At 37.3% G+C, this 18,363-nt stretch overlaps 1 protein-coding gene across 6 annotated transcripts in view; it reads right to left on the reverse strand.

Moving 5' to 3' along the window:
• Positions 1 to 18,363, reverse strand: part of LOC127443028 (transcription factor E2-alpha-like) — a 62,687-nt gene that overhangs the window by 26,171 nt on the left and 18,153 nt on the right. For all 6 annotated transcript variants that reach the window (XR_007897588.1, XR_007897587.1, XR_007897586.1 and 3 more), the window contains 11 exons: positions 16,518 to 16,585; positions 13,563 to 13,623; positions 10,603 to 10,637; positions 10,376 to 10,499; positions 8,256 to 8,305; positions 5,210 to 5,306; positions 3,101 to 3,201; positions 1,490 to 1,634; positions 1,334 to 1,392; positions 1,081 to 1,159; positions 861 to 937 (listed from right to left, as the gene is read on the reverse strand). Coding sequence is in view for 1 of the 6 variants with exons in the window: in XM_051701506.1 (XP_051557466.1) it covers positions 861 to 937; positions 1,081 to 1,159; positions 1,334 to 1,392; positions 1,490 to 1,634; positions 3,101 to 3,201; positions 5,210 to 5,306; positions 8,256 to 8,305; positions 10,376 to 10,499; positions 10,603 to 10,637; positions 13,563 to 13,623; positions 16,518 to 16,585 (896 nt within the window). In the remaining 5 variants the exon portion in view is untranslated. The remainder of the gene's footprint in view (positions 1 to 860; positions 938 to 1,080; positions 1,160 to 1,333; positions 1,393 to 1,489; positions 1,635 to 3,100; positions 3,202 to 5,209; positions 5,307 to 8,255; positions 8,306 to 10,375; positions 10,500 to 10,602; positions 10,638 to 13,562; positions 13,624 to 16,517; positions 16,586 to 18,363) is intronic.

Here is an 18,363-nt window from a genome sequence, read left to right on the forward strand (position 1 = left end):
TCATTATTTCTGGATTGTACATTTGAATTCAAGGAGTTTTCGCAAATTATAAATGAACCATCGGTTTCTCAAATCTGCTTATTCATGCTTAAAACCGATTTACAAATGGTTTTAATTTGGTCAGTTATTGGCCGATAAATACTGGCAGCCGATACTTCGGTGCATCCCTAAATTTAGCCTCTATTAAAGTTTTATAAAAGTTAGTGTAATTGTTAACAAGTGGACAGAAGTGTCAGTGAAGAGCAAGCTTGAGATGAAATATGAGCCAAAAAGAAAAATCAAGGGAAATATCACTTGTGAGCAGAATATTTTGACCAATCAAGCTGTAAAAAGTGTGAAAATATGATTTAATTGTATGCATTTAGAATGCAAAAAATGTTAGCTATATAAAATTAAGGGAAATTCTCCTGTGATGCATGTACATACACTGTTGGACATTGTTTGTAGACCAAAAAAACATCAATTTATAAAAATCAAAATATTAAAGAAGTTAATGGGAAAGAGTTGTTTACAAATATGCAGTGTGCATTCTTATTTAATTTCAATTTATGTTTTAATTTATCCTTTTTTAATCTGTTTACTTTGCTCAATTTTTATGCATTCTTTTTATTTTAAAATAACTGTAATCATAAGTGATTTTAAACGACTCATCTCTTGTTTGACTATTATTTTCTTTATTATGGCTATGTAAGTACATTGAATTAACACAGGGTATGATATTTGCCTAGGAAAATATCACACTAAAATCTCTAGTTTCTTAATTTAGTTGTGTGGTCAAAAGTAATGCAAAATCACAGATTGATACGACTCGGTGCATACAGACTCATGTTGTGTCTCTATGGTGACTGCAAGGAACATACCGGTGGCTGTAGACTTGCTTCAAAGCCGGGTGATGAAGCGGGCTGAGAAGAACCCTTGGGCCACTGAGATGCAGAAGCTGAGGAGACACAAACAAAAGTTAATAAACACCTCATGTGATCAAGTATGAAAGATCAGTGCTGGTTATAACAGTGTTGACAATATTACACAACAGAGGGCACCAGAGAGCCATCTACAGAAAAGAACATTCAGAAAACCCACCAGCAACGTTTGAAGGAGAGCCCACAGGAGTGGAGGGGTTTGAGGGGAAGCTGTTGCCGTTATTGTCAGACGAATATATCTGAAAAGTAAATACAGACAAGGACAATATTAAGGGGCTGAAGGTGGCAAGAGGTTTATGAGTATGTACTCTCTAGATATTAGTACTGGCCATTGAAAATCCTATTGTGCTGAACTGCTAGTTGTTTTTCTAAATGTTAAATAGTAAAATGCAACCATGACAGTTTGAACTCACTGAAGCAAGAGCTTTCCCGATCTCAGCACCTGAACTTCCAGCATTTCCTCCCCTGTTTACTGTAACAGAGAGAAAAGCGTGTTTTTAGATGAATTACTCCGATGCACACAGCCAAATTGAAACTGGAGTGGGTCAGAGTCAGGGCGGTTGTCTTACCCATGATGCTGTCTGATCCATTGATGGGCGGCGTATGATTGGGAACCCCGTATCCCACTGAAGTCGAGTGGAAACCCGCGGGTATATTCACCTCGCTGCCGTGCAGAGGGTAGTTCTGCGGTGATAACGGCAGAGGCTGTCTCTTCTGAGGTCAAAACAGATACATGTCATTATGCATTTTTTATGTATTTGGCAGATGCTTTAATCCAAAGAGACTTGCAGTGCATTCAAGCTATCGGTTTTATCCTTTGTTTTGGAAAAAAAATCCAAACAAGCATTCTGTTTGGGTCAAAAAAGACCTGGTAGAGTAAAATGGATACATAGTACACCTCCCTTTTGATAATAAACATGAACACTTACATATTGTTACATTGTATCGGTTTAAAAAAAAAAAAAAACAGAATCATTGTTTATATCCCAAAACAAATAAAAACTATATCTCAGAAATGTCCTATAGACTTCCTTTGAAAAGCTCCCTACAAGTATTTAAGCATCCAGAATGTCACAGACACTTTGGCATGGTCTCTTTTGCCTATACGACTTGCAGTCGGCACCCTGCAACTCACAGTCCTGTTTTTTGTCGTACTGGTGTGTACACTTCAGGACTGTAGAGTATCAACTACACGACCATTCGTCCCCGACTAAGGCCATGTGTACACTGGTATTAAGATGAGTTTTGGGTGATCCGATCACAAATGAACAAGCGAGACATCACCGTTACATCTGGTCGTCTCTTTTGAGCACTTGTGTTCAGATTTCGAGGAGAGGGTCTCTGATTTCATGAGGACATACATCAATCATTACATCTGTGTTTTACTGAATGATAATAATGCACAGTTATTTTAATGCAGTACCTGTAACTGAACTTCTAATGTTCGTGCTGCTCATATCTGTGTCCCTATTGCACATGTTCATGCATTCAGTTTGTTTTGTTTTTTTACATTTTCTGATCGTACGCTTATTCCCTTTAAAATCTGCACGGAACCAGCGAAATAAAAAAATAAAAAAATACTTTTCATTGCAGACTCAAAACATCCAAGGAGACGAGCTTGAGTCATGTAGTGTACACTAGGCTTAAGCAACCATCTAGTAATGTCCAAGCAACCACCTAGCAACACCATGGCAATGCTCTAGAAACCACTCAAAACACCTTGACATTGCAAAAATATATCATAAATTATGATATATTACTGATTCTGTCTACGTCTAATTAAACTAATGACCTTTACGTTACTAGTGCCATGTCTACTAGTTATGTTATTTATTATAACATTAATTTAATTTTTAAATATATCAACAGCTTTTCCCACATAAAGGTCGGGGTGATTAACATATTGCATATAATCCAGTGAATAGACCTCTAGATGATGTCATCAGGAGACATTTTTTTTAAACCAACATGAATTTATGACGGATCTTTTATATATTGGAGCACAGCATTGAAAAACCTCTCAAATATTTGATTATTTTCATTCAAAGACTTTTAACGCTCATGAAATGCAAACATTGTGAATATACTTTGGAAAGTAATTAGTCCTTTAGTAGACACCTCTATCCAAAATGACTTAAGAGTTACTGAATTTCATCTCTGGACTTGAGACCACAGCTCACCTGTGCGTTTATGGAGGAGAAGGGTGCCGGCTGACCCATGTGAGGTGAGTTACTCATAACAGGTGAATAACCAGATGGACCCCAGTGGTCCTGTAGGCTATCTGTAAACACAAGACAATAGCATAATCTTTAATTAAACTCAGTACCTTTAGCCTTTTGACAATATTCAATATTGTAGCCCTTTAGTTACTTAATACGCATCTCAATATTTATGTATTTGCTTGAAATACATAAATACATAACTCCATAATGACAAAGCAAAAACCAGATTTTTGATAACTTTGCAAATGTATTAAAGAAAAAACTGATATATCACATTGACATAAGTATTCAGACCCTTAACTCAGTACTTAGTTGAAGCACCTTTGGCAGCGATTACAGCCTCAAGTCTTTTTGGGTATGATGTGACAAGCTTTGCACACCTGGATTTGGGGATTTTCTGCCATTCTTCTCTGCAGATCCTCTCAAGCTCTGTCAGGTTGGATGGGGACCGTCGGTGGACAGACATTTTCAGGTCTCTCCAGAGATGTTCGATTGGGTTCAAGTCTGGGCTCTGGCTGGGCCACTCAAGGACATTCACAGAGTTGTCCCTAAGCCACTCTTGCGTTGTCTTGACTGTGTGTTTAGGGTCACTGTCCTGTTGGAAGGTGAACCTTCGGCCCAGTCTGAGGTCCTGATGCGCTCTGGACCAGGTTTTCATGAAGGATATCTGTGTATTTTGCTGCGTTCAGCTTTCCTTCCACTCTGACCAGTCCCCCAGTCCCTGCCACTGAAAAACATCCCCACAGCATGATGCTACCACCACCATGCTTCACCGTTGGGATGGTATTGTGCAGGTGATGAGCGGTGCCTGGTTTCCTCCAGACATGACGCTTGGAATTGAGACCAAACAGTTCAATCTTCGTTTCATCAGACCAGAGAATCTTGTTTCTCACACTCTGAGAGTCCTTTAGGTGCTTTTTTATGTGTCTGGCACTGAGGAGATGCTTCCGTCTGACCCTTCTGCCATAAAGCCCAGATCGGTGGAGTGTTGCAGTGATGGTTGTCCTTCTGCAAGTTTCTCCCATCTCCACTCATGATCTCTGAAGCTCAACCAGAGTGACCATCGGGTTCTTGGTCATCTCTCTTACCAAGGTCCTTCTCCCCTGATTGCTCAGTTTGGCAGGGCGGCCAGCTCTAGGAAGAGTCCTGGTTGTTCCAAACTTCTTCCATTTAAGAATTATGGAGGCCACTGTGCTCTTGGGAACCTTCAGTGAAGCCAAGAGTTTTTTGAGCCTTCCCCAGATCTGTGCCTCAACACAATCCTGTCTCTGAGCTCTGCAGGCAGTTCCTTTGACCTCATGGCTTGGTTTTTGCTCTGATATGCATTTTCAGCTGTGAGACCTTATATAGACAGATGTGTGCCTTTCCAAATCATGTCTGATCAATTGAATTTGCCACAGGTGGACTCCAATCAAAGTGTAGAAACATCTCAAAGATGATCCAGAGAAATGGGATGCACCTGAGATAAATTTCAAGTGTCATAGCAAAGGGTCTGAATACTTATGTCAATGTGATATTTCAGTTTTTTCTTTTTAATAAACTTGCAAAGTTATCAAAAATCAGTTTTTTGCTTTTTCATTATGGGGTATGGAGTGTAGATTGTTGTGAAAAAATAAATAATTTAAAGCATTTTAGTATTAGGCTGCAACATAAAATGTGAAAACAAATGAAGGGGTCTGAATACTTTCTGAATGCACTGTATATAGTGTGTGTATATACAGTATATACACATACACCTTTTTTAATACACAATGTATAGCATACAATCATGCATGTTTTTTTTTACATAAAATAAATAAAATGTGGCTTTTTTTTATCCAAATAAATAATTTAAGATTAATCGATTATCAAAATGATCATTAGTTGCAGCCCTAGTCCACATTAATCCCTTTTCGATTTCGCTGACACTTGAATGCAGTTTTCCTCTGACAACAGAGACTTTTAAAAACGCTCTTTTACCGCATACTTTGGAAAAAAAAGTAAATAAAGATTAATGTGAACCTGGCCTAAATAAAAACACAAGTCTTCCGACAGAAGCAACTCATCCTGTCTACTGCACATAATCACCTTGCACGAAAAATCCCGGATAGAGGTTTCCAGCTTTGGCTCCAGGGTATCCAGTGCTGTCCGGGTTATAGTCCTCACCTGTAGCACCCGGATAGACCTGCAGACAGAAGAAAGAGAAGCTGGATTCAGGTCACCAAGAACCACCAACAGGATGAGAGGTTTCATGCTGCATGTCATCTGCTGGTTCTGAAGTTCTGGTTCTGCTGTTGCCGCATTATGACAGGTTGGATTTGGGTTGTGTGCATGCGTGATAAATCAGGAAACAATCATTAGAGATCAGAGAACACATCCGGCCTCAAGGGAATGTCGCAAATAGATTCAAGATTCAAAGGAATCCCATTAAAACTTAATAGTATCCTTCATATTTTTTGTTGAAAAAGAAAACTGATAATGCATGACCGTGTTTTTAAAAAACAGAAATAATTTTATAGAGATTACACTCAAAGAGCTGAATATAACTAGAAAATATATATATATATATATATATATATATATATATATATATATATATATATATATATATATATATATATTTGTTTTTAATATAAAAAATTTAGTCTATGATTCTGTAGAATTCAGTTTTGTAATTCACAATTTTTAAGGGGTCATGAAGTGCTATTTGTTATAATTTTGTTATAATAATTATGTTAAAATAATGAATGTTATAATTCAAATCTTCCCCTGAGGTCCACTGATAAATGTTTGTTTGGTTTTTTTTGCACCAAAACAATTTAGTATTATATGATCATTTTCCACCCTGTTTTTGGCCCTCTGTCTGCAACGCTCAGTTTTGGCCTAAGCACCTTAAAACTTCAACGGCAACTGATCTGATTGGCTAACATCATGCAGCCCTTCAAATTCAGCAAACTCAATTGGAAGAACATTATAAAACAAAATGGCAGGGTTTACACTTAATGCACATCCAACACATTGCATCGAAATATATTAAACTGTTCATCTCAAGTACAACTGTTAACACTCAGCACCATAAACTAATCAAACAGTCATGACTTGAGCTGTGTCGATACAATCAAATATAGATATATCGCGATACTGTATCGATACTTAGATCCATGTATCGTGATATTTTCAGTGCAGTCAGAGACGCTTCTATAAAAGGCACTTTGGTGTTATGTTAGGAATAGTTAGCCACGCAAGGCCTGCTCTCTTGACTTGAACTGCACCCCAGTGGGCGGGGCCAAGGGTGCGATGATGCATGTTGTGGGATGTGTAAATACAAATAAGCAATCTTTCATGACATCCCGAACAGACAGATTTCAAAATGAGATGTTTCAGCAAGGTGGCAACTATAAGTGCTCTTTTTAGACTTTTGAGTTCTGAAATTTACAGTATGTTTTTATAGTACAGTTTCCTCTTATATGTCTAAATATAAAGGAAAATTTGATTCTCTATTTCATGACCCCTTTAAAATTCCAGGTTTTCCAGGACTGTGGGAACGCTGTGACCAAATTACAAGCCAAATTACAATAGGGTTTAAAACGACTGGCTGAAACATTCAGGAGAAACAAATTCGAGGAAAAAATTCCAGAGAGATGTAACTAAACAAGAAGAGATGGAGGAAGAAGAGAGATCGAGGAGCTAGAAACACACGAGAGAGAGAGAGAGAGAGATGCATTCCCAATTACAGTGCCATCTGCTCATTCCTGGAGTGCGGCCAACATCACAGGCAGCTGCAGATACACAGAGAAACGAGGAGAAATGAAAGGAAAGAGAGAAATAGATGAAGACAGGGAGAGTAAAAATAAAGGGAAGACATCAAGATCTCATGTCTTATTTTTTTTGATGGTCAGAACACTCCAGGATGTCCTGTAAGTGTCTGTATGTGGGCTTGTTCACAGTAGTTTAATTAGTTTCTTATTCAAATTCTGGTAAAATGCTCATCTGGTGCTGTTCTAAATGCATATGATAAGTGAACCGAACTATTGAGCATCTACATCTGATGTGTTGTTCATGAGTAGCGCTCAAATGTGAAAACAGCCGCGACCGCCTCACTAGCGTGCGTTATATATGCGTGTCAACATCAGTGCCATTCACTAAAATGCACTGCGCATGCACACTGTGTATTTACTTATTAAACGCAGCATTTTGCGATTCACAAATCTATCGCATGTCTTCAAGTGGCTTTGAATAAATGCACGAGTCATATAGACTACTTTAATGGTGTTTTTATGCTTCTTTTATGGAGCTTGACAGTAACGAACATGACTAACACAGTACTGGATTTGGATCAGGCTCGTCAGACAGATACCTGATCCGTCTAAAATGTTAGTATCGTAGCCGATACCGATGCATCCCTAATAAAATAAAAATTAAATAAGAATATTCATTTATATAAAGTTGTGTACACAAGGTGTAAGAAATATTTTTACTGTTATTAGCTTTTGACGTTTGTCAGTTATTAAATCAAAACTTTTAAGAATGAATCCAACATGAATACAAATATTACATTTAAAAGAAATCTAGAAATTTACCTATATATATATATATATATATATATATATATATATATATATATATATATATATATATATATATATATATATATATATATATATAGGCACATCAGATATTAGTCACCCTATTTTACTCAGGATAGAAAAAGGTAAAGGGAAGCTAGAAATTCAAAAACACTGCTTTCAACACAAAAGTCACAGGAATTAGAACAAGCCCCGTTGCCCACGGCAACACTCCAAGGCCTCAGAAGTATCAGTGGATGAGCACTCGGTCCATGCAGAGATTTGCCAGTTAAAGTCGAGTGTGTGTGTGAGGGGGGGAGAGAGATTTGACTGCATGCACATGCATGCATGAATGCATGACTGCATACACAGCAAATGTGACCATTAAAGGGAAAAACACACTCCCGTACCGAAAATATTGGCAGTTTTCTTACTTCATAGCATGTACAGTGAGTGTGCAGGTTGGACACTCCAGGAAGTATGTGTGTGTGTGCGTTTTGGGTTCGACTGTCGGCACGTGCCTATGGTAATCTGGGCTCAGACACTAATGAGGTCACGTCAACACTTACCGATGTCGGCAATCCATCAGGAACCTTACGGATCTTTTTAGGTGGTGGATCTAAAACAAAACACATTATTATTATAAACAGACCATCCAGACCACAATCACCATGACTTGCATGTAAAAGCACTTTAAAAGCTGATTGACACTTAAAGTAATCAGTCAACCTAAGTATTATTTCATGCCAATGAAGGCTTTGTTAAAACAGGCTGCCTATAGGCACAATAAATATATATATATATATATTTATAAAAACACAAGAAATCTGATGTTTACATATGGAGTCCCTTAGAGGACAGGGCAGGATTTTTTTTTCCGGAAATAGGTTTGCGTTCCCTCAGCCAATAGGTTGGCGTTCCCTCAGCCAAAGGGTTGGCGTTCCCTCAGCCAAAGGGTTGGCGTTCCCTCAGCCAAAGGGTTGGCGTTCCCTCAGCCAAAGGGTTGGCGTTCCCTCAGCCAAAGGGTTGGCGTTCCCTCAGCCAAAGGGTTGGCGTTCCCTCAGCCAAAGGGTTGGCGTTCCCTCAGCCAAGGGTTGGCGTTCCCTCAGCCAAAGGTCTGCGTTCCCTCAGCCAAGGGTTGGCGTTCCCTCAGCCAACCCTTAGCCAAGGGTTGGCGTTCCCTCAGCCAAGGGTTTGCGTTCCCTCAGCCGACCCTTAGCCAAGGGTTGGCGTTCCCTCAGCCAAGGGTTGGCGTTCCCTCGCAATAGGTTGGCGTTCCCTCAGCAATAGGTTGGCGTTCCCTCAGCCAATAGGTTGGCGTTCCCTCAGCAATAAACGTACCATGGTTTTACTACAGTAACCATATTTTAACCATAATACTTTTACTGCATTTATTAATCTTGGTAAATCTTTATTTCAACATATGATTTTTAAAATCAAAATATGCATATGTTAACATTAGTTATTGTTCTATGAACTAACATTAACAATGAAAAGTTATTTTAATTAAAGATTAATATCGTAAAAAATATTGTTAATTGTTAGTTAATGATATCTAATGCATTTACTAATGTTAACAAATGTAACCTTATAATGAAGTGCTACCAATATTGTAGACTGTAGTAACCATAGTTTTTGGAGGAAAACATGTATTTCAATAGTAATATTGTAGTAACCATAATTGTTATAGTAACCGTTTATATTTATTTACTATTATAATTTTATTTTTGACGGAAACCATGGTTTTACTATAGTAATACTGTATCCATATAGTAACCATAGTTAATCTATAGTAAAATTAACCATAGTTGATCTTGTGGTTACTATAGTTTAAATCAAAGTAACCACAAAATTATGATTTCGATTTCCATAGTTTTTGTTTTTACCTATATTATTAATATGGTTTTACTACTAATATCAATGTTAAAATATGATTATATTGGAAAAACCATGGTAAATTTATTGTGAGTGAATGCAAAACATAAAATTCCCACCCTGTCCTCTTAGGGGCTCCGTATTTCAATCTATATCTGGTTTGAGATGCATTTACTTCAATGCATTTAGTAAGAACTAATAACTAGATTTTCCAAATTCTGTCAGGTTAATGACATCAAATCTCCAAGTTTTGTTTGAGGTACTATACGTAGTAGCTCAGTGTTTCCCAGGCCTGTTCCTGGAGGCCCCCCAACAGTCAGCCCACACGTTTTGGATGGCTCCCTAATCAAACACACCTGATTCAACTCATCCAGGACCGGAAATGAGTTTGTTTGGGAGTATCTACATTTGGAGTTTTTATTGATCGGATAGCAATCCGATTTTGAAAAGACCAAGCTTAAATGCCCTTTAAGATGCATTCGTGACGGTTTACCGAAACGCAATTAAGATACATACTAGATGTGATCTAGCCAAGTATAAATGCATGTGGGTGTTCAGGCCACATATGGAAAACATGGCACATAACAGCTGTTACCGAGCATTTGCATAAGGTTCGGCTAAACATTATAGAATAACAAAAAGCAGCTCGCTTACAAAACTAAAACTAAACAAACGCAGCTGCCTTATCTTACCAATGACAAGCTAGCTGCTACAAAAAAAATACAGCACACGTAGACAGGCACAGAGTATAGTCTGTTATCTGTCAAACCCAAAGGCATGAGGCTGAAATGACTCAATTCAGATCTTATCTCACCTATAGTGGGTTCGCCCACCCTTCTGCGGTTGATATAAGGGTAGAACTGAGAAGACGGTTTCATGGCCGGAGGGGAAAGACCATCAGAACCAGAGATGCCAATTTCACTTGACAAGAGCTGCGGCTGAAATCAACAAATGACATGAGCGTAAAGAGAGCATAGAGGATGAAATAATTAGTCTGGGCTAAATTACGAATGACAGATTTAATGTCAGTGTAAACATTACCTGTGTGCCAAACTGATAGCCTCTTTCAGATTTACCTGCAACAAAGACAAGACACTTATTTTGAGATAAAACACTTCAATGTAATCATCAATGACCAGGGCAACATCAAATCTGTTGCCGCAGTTTTCAGCAGAATTTCAACACCCGTCATTCACAGAGTTCTAAAAATTCACCGCCCTTTTTGTGTTTATTAGATATTAATTAATTAGATGTTTTTAGCTTACAAGCTCCATTTAACACATTCTAACGCTTTAAATCCATTCTTTAGAATTCCACTTATTTCTGAATAATGGAAGACTTTATTTTCTGCAATTCCATTTGGTGGAAAACTGGTACAAATTCAGTGCAAAATTACCCATGACTACATCAAGCAATTTCTTTACATATTCCATCTTAAGACGTGTTTTTAAAAGTTAAAGTTCTTTAACCCTTTAAGCTCGCATGGGGGAAAAATTTTCAAAATATGAATAACTACAATCTTGACCAACACAAAATAGGTATTGTTTTAAAGCTTAGAAGCTCTACTTTACATTGCATGTAGACATTATGACCAAAACTGAAAAAGCGCTTTGAAATTTGCAGACAAATCAGAAGAGTACCGTTTAAATAATTTACAAAAAAAAAAGAAAAAGAAAATGCACAGTACATATTATTGTAATCATTAAAAACATCAAACTGATCAAATAGTCATGTGTCATATGTTGTTGGAAAGCTCTCAAAGAGTAGAATACAACCAGCCTATTTGTTTTACTCACAGATAAAAATATAGTGAGTAATACCTAAGTATATGTCTTTGACAATTATGTTGGTGTTGCTTATATGCTGCATTCTCGCTTATAACTTCATGAAAAATAAATATCACATGCCATTATTTAGAGGAGGTGATTATCTTTCAAACGAGTCCACACACAAGGTAATCAGATGTATAGATCATTAGATAATCCACATGAAGCACAATGTTACATATGGTCACCAGGAGATGGCGCCAAATACATGACACAGACTTAATGATGACTCAAATGACACAGAATGAAACTCATTCTGTGAAATCTCATTACTAAAATAACGTCTGCATGCTACGCAGATCTTTAGTCATTGTTGTGTTTGCATGTGTAATTTGTTCTTATGTACAATTATTTGGAGAGGCTTTGACAACACAACATTTTCACAGATACAATTAAATGATGTGGAACAAAACAAAAGCAGTTTTTCTAAGCCACCTTATTTACACACGGAGGTATACAGTATATAAAGTCATTTTTGGCTAAATTTTCTTGTGCGATTTTTCTGCAGTTTCTTAGGCTGAGAGTCTCGGAATTTTTCATAATCAATATCATTATTTTTTAAAGTTTTTTTTTTTTTTTTTAACAATGATACCACACATCCTTGTTTTGTTTTTTTTGAGTTATAAGCCTTAACTTTTGGGTATGCCACTGGAACAGGAAATCTTTCAAAACACCCTCAGAGCTTAAAGGGTTAAAGTCTCAGTGAAGTGCTTTGACGAGCACAGTTCTATTTGGTGTTTTGATGTATTTCCTACTGAAACAGGAAGTGGGGGTGGGACATGTTTGTTGCATGACTTTTCCCATGAACAAACTTTTCCAGTCATCTAGGAATGCTGGATAAATATTTTTGAAAATCATTTCGATTCAGATCAATTGTATAATTAATCATTCAGACCGATTTGTGAAGGCTCGGGATCGATGCCTTAAATTAAAGGGGGTCGCACACCGGACATTTCTGGTGGATGACACGGTTTGTGCCGTTACACCCGTTTAATAAATGTTATATCACCCTCTTGTGGTCTCCCAATGCTATTACGTCAGCCAACATGAACAGAAGACCAACTGAGTGAATTAGCATGCAAATTAGGCTTCTAATTTAAATGTCGGCAAATTTTACTATATCGAAGCCTTAAATATATTGATAAAATAACGTGCTGAACAATAATCGACATATCGATATTTTATGACATCTCTAATTTTTGACTCAAAAGAACAATCTTGCTGATGAAACGTCCACGACTTTTCCATTAAGATCTTATCAATTTCCATGACTTTCCCAGGCCTGGAAATCCAAAATTTTAAATTCCTTTAGATTTCCAAGTTTTTTCATGACCTTGGGAGCCCTGTGCAGAATGAAATTAAAATTAGTTTGTGTAAACGGCCCCTTACAACATAAAAATGGATTCAACCCATCATGAACATTTGACCAAAATGTTGTATTGTGTCAGTAAACACTGTCATAACTAATGCACTAGTTATCCAATATTAAAAAAACAAATGTATTTGTGCATTAAATATGAAACGGTGTTAGACGGGGAGTGGAGATTGTGATTTATTTATTGGCTGATAACGTTTGTTTGAGGGTTGCTGGACTCCATCTGTCCATGTGCGACCGCTCGACTGACTAAGGTGTTTATGGTTTTAAGACTGAGCACAAACAACAAATTGTCCCATTATAACGCCTAAGTGGTAATTAAACAGCCTCCTCCAGCTCTTTCTGGGGGGGGTGTCTGGGGCCACCCTGCTTTAAATCCCCGTGAGGGGCCGGCCCCTGAGGATTAACCCTCCCCCTCTACATCCTGTGTTGAGCTTCGCTGACAGAAATCCCCACATGACCTTAAACTGCTTAGGACGGTTGGGTATTCCATGGCTTTTGCAATCATGCATAGTTAAACATACAGGCTGATCTAAGGTAGAAATGAGGTAGAGAATCTGTGTTTCCTTTTTAAAAAAATGGGTAAAGACACACCTCTTCCGTAAGCAAACATACTGTATTTTTTACACTTAAAATCCAGTACTGCAGTACTGCTAATTTAGCTGCTCCCCTGCTATCAATTATTGTTTGAAATTTGTATGAAAGCATCTGCTTAATCACTACATGTAAATAAAAGGGCAAAATGCTGCAGTGGAAAATGTTCTGATCGACCCTGTGAATGTTGTGCTGCTTTAACTTACCGTCAATTCCTACATTGTACATGCCGTCATGCTCACTGTAATGAGTGCTGCCTCCATAACCCTAAAACAAACACACATACAACATTACACACACACACTTACACAAGGTCATAAAAAACACATTTAAAAGGGCTGTATGATAAAAAGTCTTATGTATGATAAGAACTAGGTTGAAAGTTACTTAAAGCACAACACTGATGCGGTAACACTTTACAATGATGTTCCATTTGTTAACATGAAAGCATTAGGTATCATGAACTAACAATGAACAATATATCTTTTACAGCATTTATCAATCTTTGTTAATGTTAGATAAACACAATTGCTCTTTGTAAGTTCATAGTGCATAATGCATAGTGAACATATACAATTTTTGATTTTAAAAATGTCTTACGACATGTTGAAATTAACATCAACCTAATTAATAAATTCTGTAAAGTTATTATTCATTGTTAGTTCACGTTTGCTAACTAATGTTAACAAATTGATCCTTATTGTAAAGTGTTACCATTGATGTATTTAATAAATATGGGGTTTATTCTTGGAACTTATAATCGAGAGTTGCATTCAGTATAGCAAGACAAATATAATTTATTTTGTTGTCTTTCTACACAAAATAAAGATTGTAATGGATTGCGTTTTTTTATTTAGATATTGATTTTTTTTTTTTTTTACATTATTTATTGTGGTTATTTTATAGATTTTTTTCTCTCTATTGATTGCATATTTTTATTTCTACATTCATTATTGTGATTATTTTATTGATTTTTTCTCTCTGTGCATGGCACTAACTAGGGCAATATTTTACCACCGCCGGTGAACAGTGTCATACGGTGGTTGAAGGGCAGGGGAGGAAGTGCGCGAAAATTACGTGTTTATTGTGCATCATACTTTAAAAAGTGCATCATTGAACCCTTTGTAAAATATCACAAAATACCCCAAATAACATACGTACACCGATCAGCCACAACATTAAAAGCACCTGTCTAATATTGTGTAGGGTCAAATGTTCCTCGTGCCACCAAAACAGCGCCAACCCGCATCTCAGAATAGCATTCAGAGATGATATTCTTCTAAACACAATTGTACAGAGTGGTTATCTGAGTTACCATAGACTTTGCCAGTTAAAACCAGTCTGCTCATTCTCTGTCGACCTCTCTCATCAACAAGGTGTTTCCATACACAGAACTGTCACTCACTGGATGTTTTTTGTTTTTGGCACCATTCGGAGTAAATTCTAGAGACTGTTGTGTGTGAAAATCCCAGAAATATTCAAACCAGCCCATCTGGCACCAACAATCATCCATGCGATTATCTAATCAGCCAATTGTGTGGCAGCAGTGCATACAATCATGCAGATACAGGTCAGGAGCTTCAGTTAATGTTCACATCAACCATCAGAATGGGGAAAAAATGTGATCTCAGCAATTTGGAGCGTGGCATGATTGTTGGTGAAGTGCTTATAATCACCTATTTTCAAACGCGTATTGTATGATTGACAGATAGATAGAGATATATAGCCTATATATGAGCCTAATCAGCTATATAAACAACATTAATATAATATTATGACTTAAATCTGTGAATCAATGAAGTCAGCGAATGCACAATGTAGCTCGAGTTCTAGATAGAGCGCATAAACGGATGCAAGCCCTTTTATTGTGTTTGTTGACAAGCTATCACAAATAAACTCTCCTTTGAGAGAGTTTGTGAAGGGATTTCAAGATTGTAACTTCAGTCTGGGACAAATGGATGTGTTGTTGTTACACCTAGTCGTGATGTGTGTTTGGCTTGAGTTGCGGCCTAAATGCGCTCTGTAGCGCAATCAAAGTCGTCTATAAAAAACTGAAAATTAATACGCCCCTGTGATAAAGAATCCACAACACGGATTCTAAAGAGCTAATACTTCATTATACTCATTCAATGACTTCAGGAATTGATTTCAAGTTTTTGTACGGTCTTTTACGTAAGTTGGTAAGTTTACGTCACGTGCATAACCACCGGTGGCACTCTACCGGTGGGGCGGTTATCATGATGATGCTCGCAGCCCTAGCAATAACCCAAGTGTGTGTGTGTGTGTGTATATAACATTTTTTATTTCTACATTCAATATTGTGATTATTTTATTAATTTGTTTTCTCTCTATAGATAAACAGCAAAGCCACATCCTGCGAGTTTGAGTTATTACTAATTTCACATGTGAAGGGGTTAGCCAATCAGAACAGAGGTCATTAAAGTTATAGTAGCAAAAACAGCCCGTTTAATTGTGAGAAATAAAAAAACGAAATCACGTCCCTATTTGATGCATTAACAAATACAATTATAAATATATAATAATAATAAAAAAATTATGTAAATAAACCATTACCCTATAGAACGTTTAACACAAATCCCATATATTTATATAACAGCTATAACACCATATATAACAGTTATAACACAGCTATAACAAAAAAAGATACCATTTATTATATAACCCCTTTTAAAGAACTTAACAGCAACAGAATACATGACTGTGATCACATGACTTGTAATCTGTCTAACACTCATTCAACATGACAGGTGAGGCATCAACTCGAGAGCAGGTAAGCTGATAATCTCACAAACTGACTGACTGACCTACAATCAGACGTGCTTGTTTCCTTTAAGGATAGAGGTGTGATCGTTCTCTAAAGTGCTCATATCGTTACAACAGGATCTTTATGAAATAAATAAGAGTTTTAATGTACTTGTGAGGGCCATATTGTTATTAATGACTACTATAGTAAAACATGACGAAAACCTATGACATTTTCAGCGGTCTTTACTAGTTAAAAAGGCTCCAAATCATAATGCTTTAAATCTATTGATGTGCACAGGTTTCTGTGTTGGTTAGGGTTAGCAAATATCGTCTGGTATGGAAACAATGTAAGTGTATGAGATGTATTCAACAAACATGTATGTGTGTGTTCATACCCGTGTGTAGGAAGGACTGTTAGATTCTCCTGGAGCCCAAGGGCCTGGCCCGCTTCTCTCATCTAGTCCTGAAACACGAACAAAAATCATTAATCATCAGTACTAGGGATGCAGTGATATACACTGGGGAGCAACATTTATTTTAATAATAATGTACAGATTTTGCTGTTTCGGAAGGAAATTGGTACTTTAATTCACCAAAGTGGCATTCAACTGATCACAAAGTATAGTCAGGACATTAATAACGTGAAAAATTACTATTACAATTTGGAGAAAAAAAAATAATTAAAAGATAACTTTAACTAAGATAATTAAAAGATAAAAGTAAAATACTTTCATTCATTCTTTATTGTTAGTACTTTATTTATAGCATGTTTAATGCAACCTCTTAATTTGAGGCACAAGCTGAATTTTCGGTTAAGAGTAGTTAATCATCATTGCAATAATTTCCCAATGAGTCAAATATTTGTTCCAATAATCATAAGATTAACCGATTATCAAAATAATTGTTAGTAGCAGCCCTAATATAGTATTATGCTTAATGTCTGATTTCACTAGAAGCATATGATTTCACCTAGTGTGAACAGTGTTTCTGTATAAAAACAAGCAAAGCAGAATCATCCATCATAATGATTATCGATCATAACATAAAACCAATTATCTGTTGGGATGTATTCTGTATCTCTGTGTTTAAAATGTCACAGTAAAATCACTCCTAATAATACTGTGAAGATAGTGAGATTAATACAACTCATTCACTGTGTTTTTTGTTATAAGACGTGTGTTGTGTGAGTCGACACTTGAGGTGACCCGTCAACCAAACCGAAACAGTTTTAAAAGCATTAATGCAAGGTGAACTTGTCAAATATTCACATCAGTGTTTGCACACAAAGCACGTTGGACTGGACAGACGCAGAATTTTAAAGACTGATGGTGCAGAAATTTCCCGAAAACCTTCCCCCCTGTCTGCACCTTAACACCCACAAAAATCTCTGGAGAGAAGAACTTTAATTGTGTGTTCATTTGCATAATTGTGCATATTAATGCATATGAATATTCATATTTTTTTGTTTTGTTGTCTAATTAAAAAGGGGGAAGGGGGGCGATCATGACAGCACCGGCGGTAGAGCGGAACATAAGTAGAGCGGACGGGTGAATTACGACTCTAGAGCCATTGCCGCGACAAACGCCGGCGAGGGGGGAGGGGGTGGTCACGGGCTTATGTCAGCAAATTCAATAAACTGACAAGGGACAACAACACAACACACACCGTAGAGCAACACACACCACTGACGGAGCAGAACCAGCAAAACAGGAACGAATGATTCAAGCTCTACAGTCACTCTGTTCACAAGAGTGGTTATTCAACCAAACGTTCCTTAATACCTGGACTTCCTGTAGCCAATCAACATTCTGAGGTTCTGTTCCAAAATCTAGTAAGCTCCCTACATAGACAACATTTAAAGGCATCAGAGGCGCACCCCGGAAGCGAAGCCCATTACAAAATGAGAAAACATTATGCTGCCCCCTAAAGGCCAAAGTATACTTCGGTTTTCCGCGTGCCGATATGTATCGTGCGCAGTGTACAGTATATGTGGACTGTCCATGTCATCTGTGCATGTGCCTGGCGTAGACAGCACAAAGAGTATGACAAAGCAGTCGTAGCGTGCCTGCATTGAACGCATCCGTATGGGCTTGCGGTCAAAAAACTATACTTTGAAAGGCTAGAGTGCACGACTGTGCGCAAGACTTAACAACGCGGAAAAACAAAGCATACCCTGGTCTTAAGATACATTTTGACCTCAATAAAGATAAGACGCATTTATTACACGGCTCTCTGAATTAC

This window comes from Myxocyprinus asiaticus, chromosome 6, assembly GCF_019703515.2.
Source record: "Myxocyprinus asiaticus isolate MX2 ecotype Aquarium Trade chromosome 6, UBuf_Myxa_2, whole genome shotgun sequence".
In the NCBI taxonomy this organism is placed as follows: Eukaryota; Metazoa; Chordata; class Actinopteri; order Cypriniformes; family Catostomidae; genus Myxocyprinus; species Myxocyprinus asiaticus.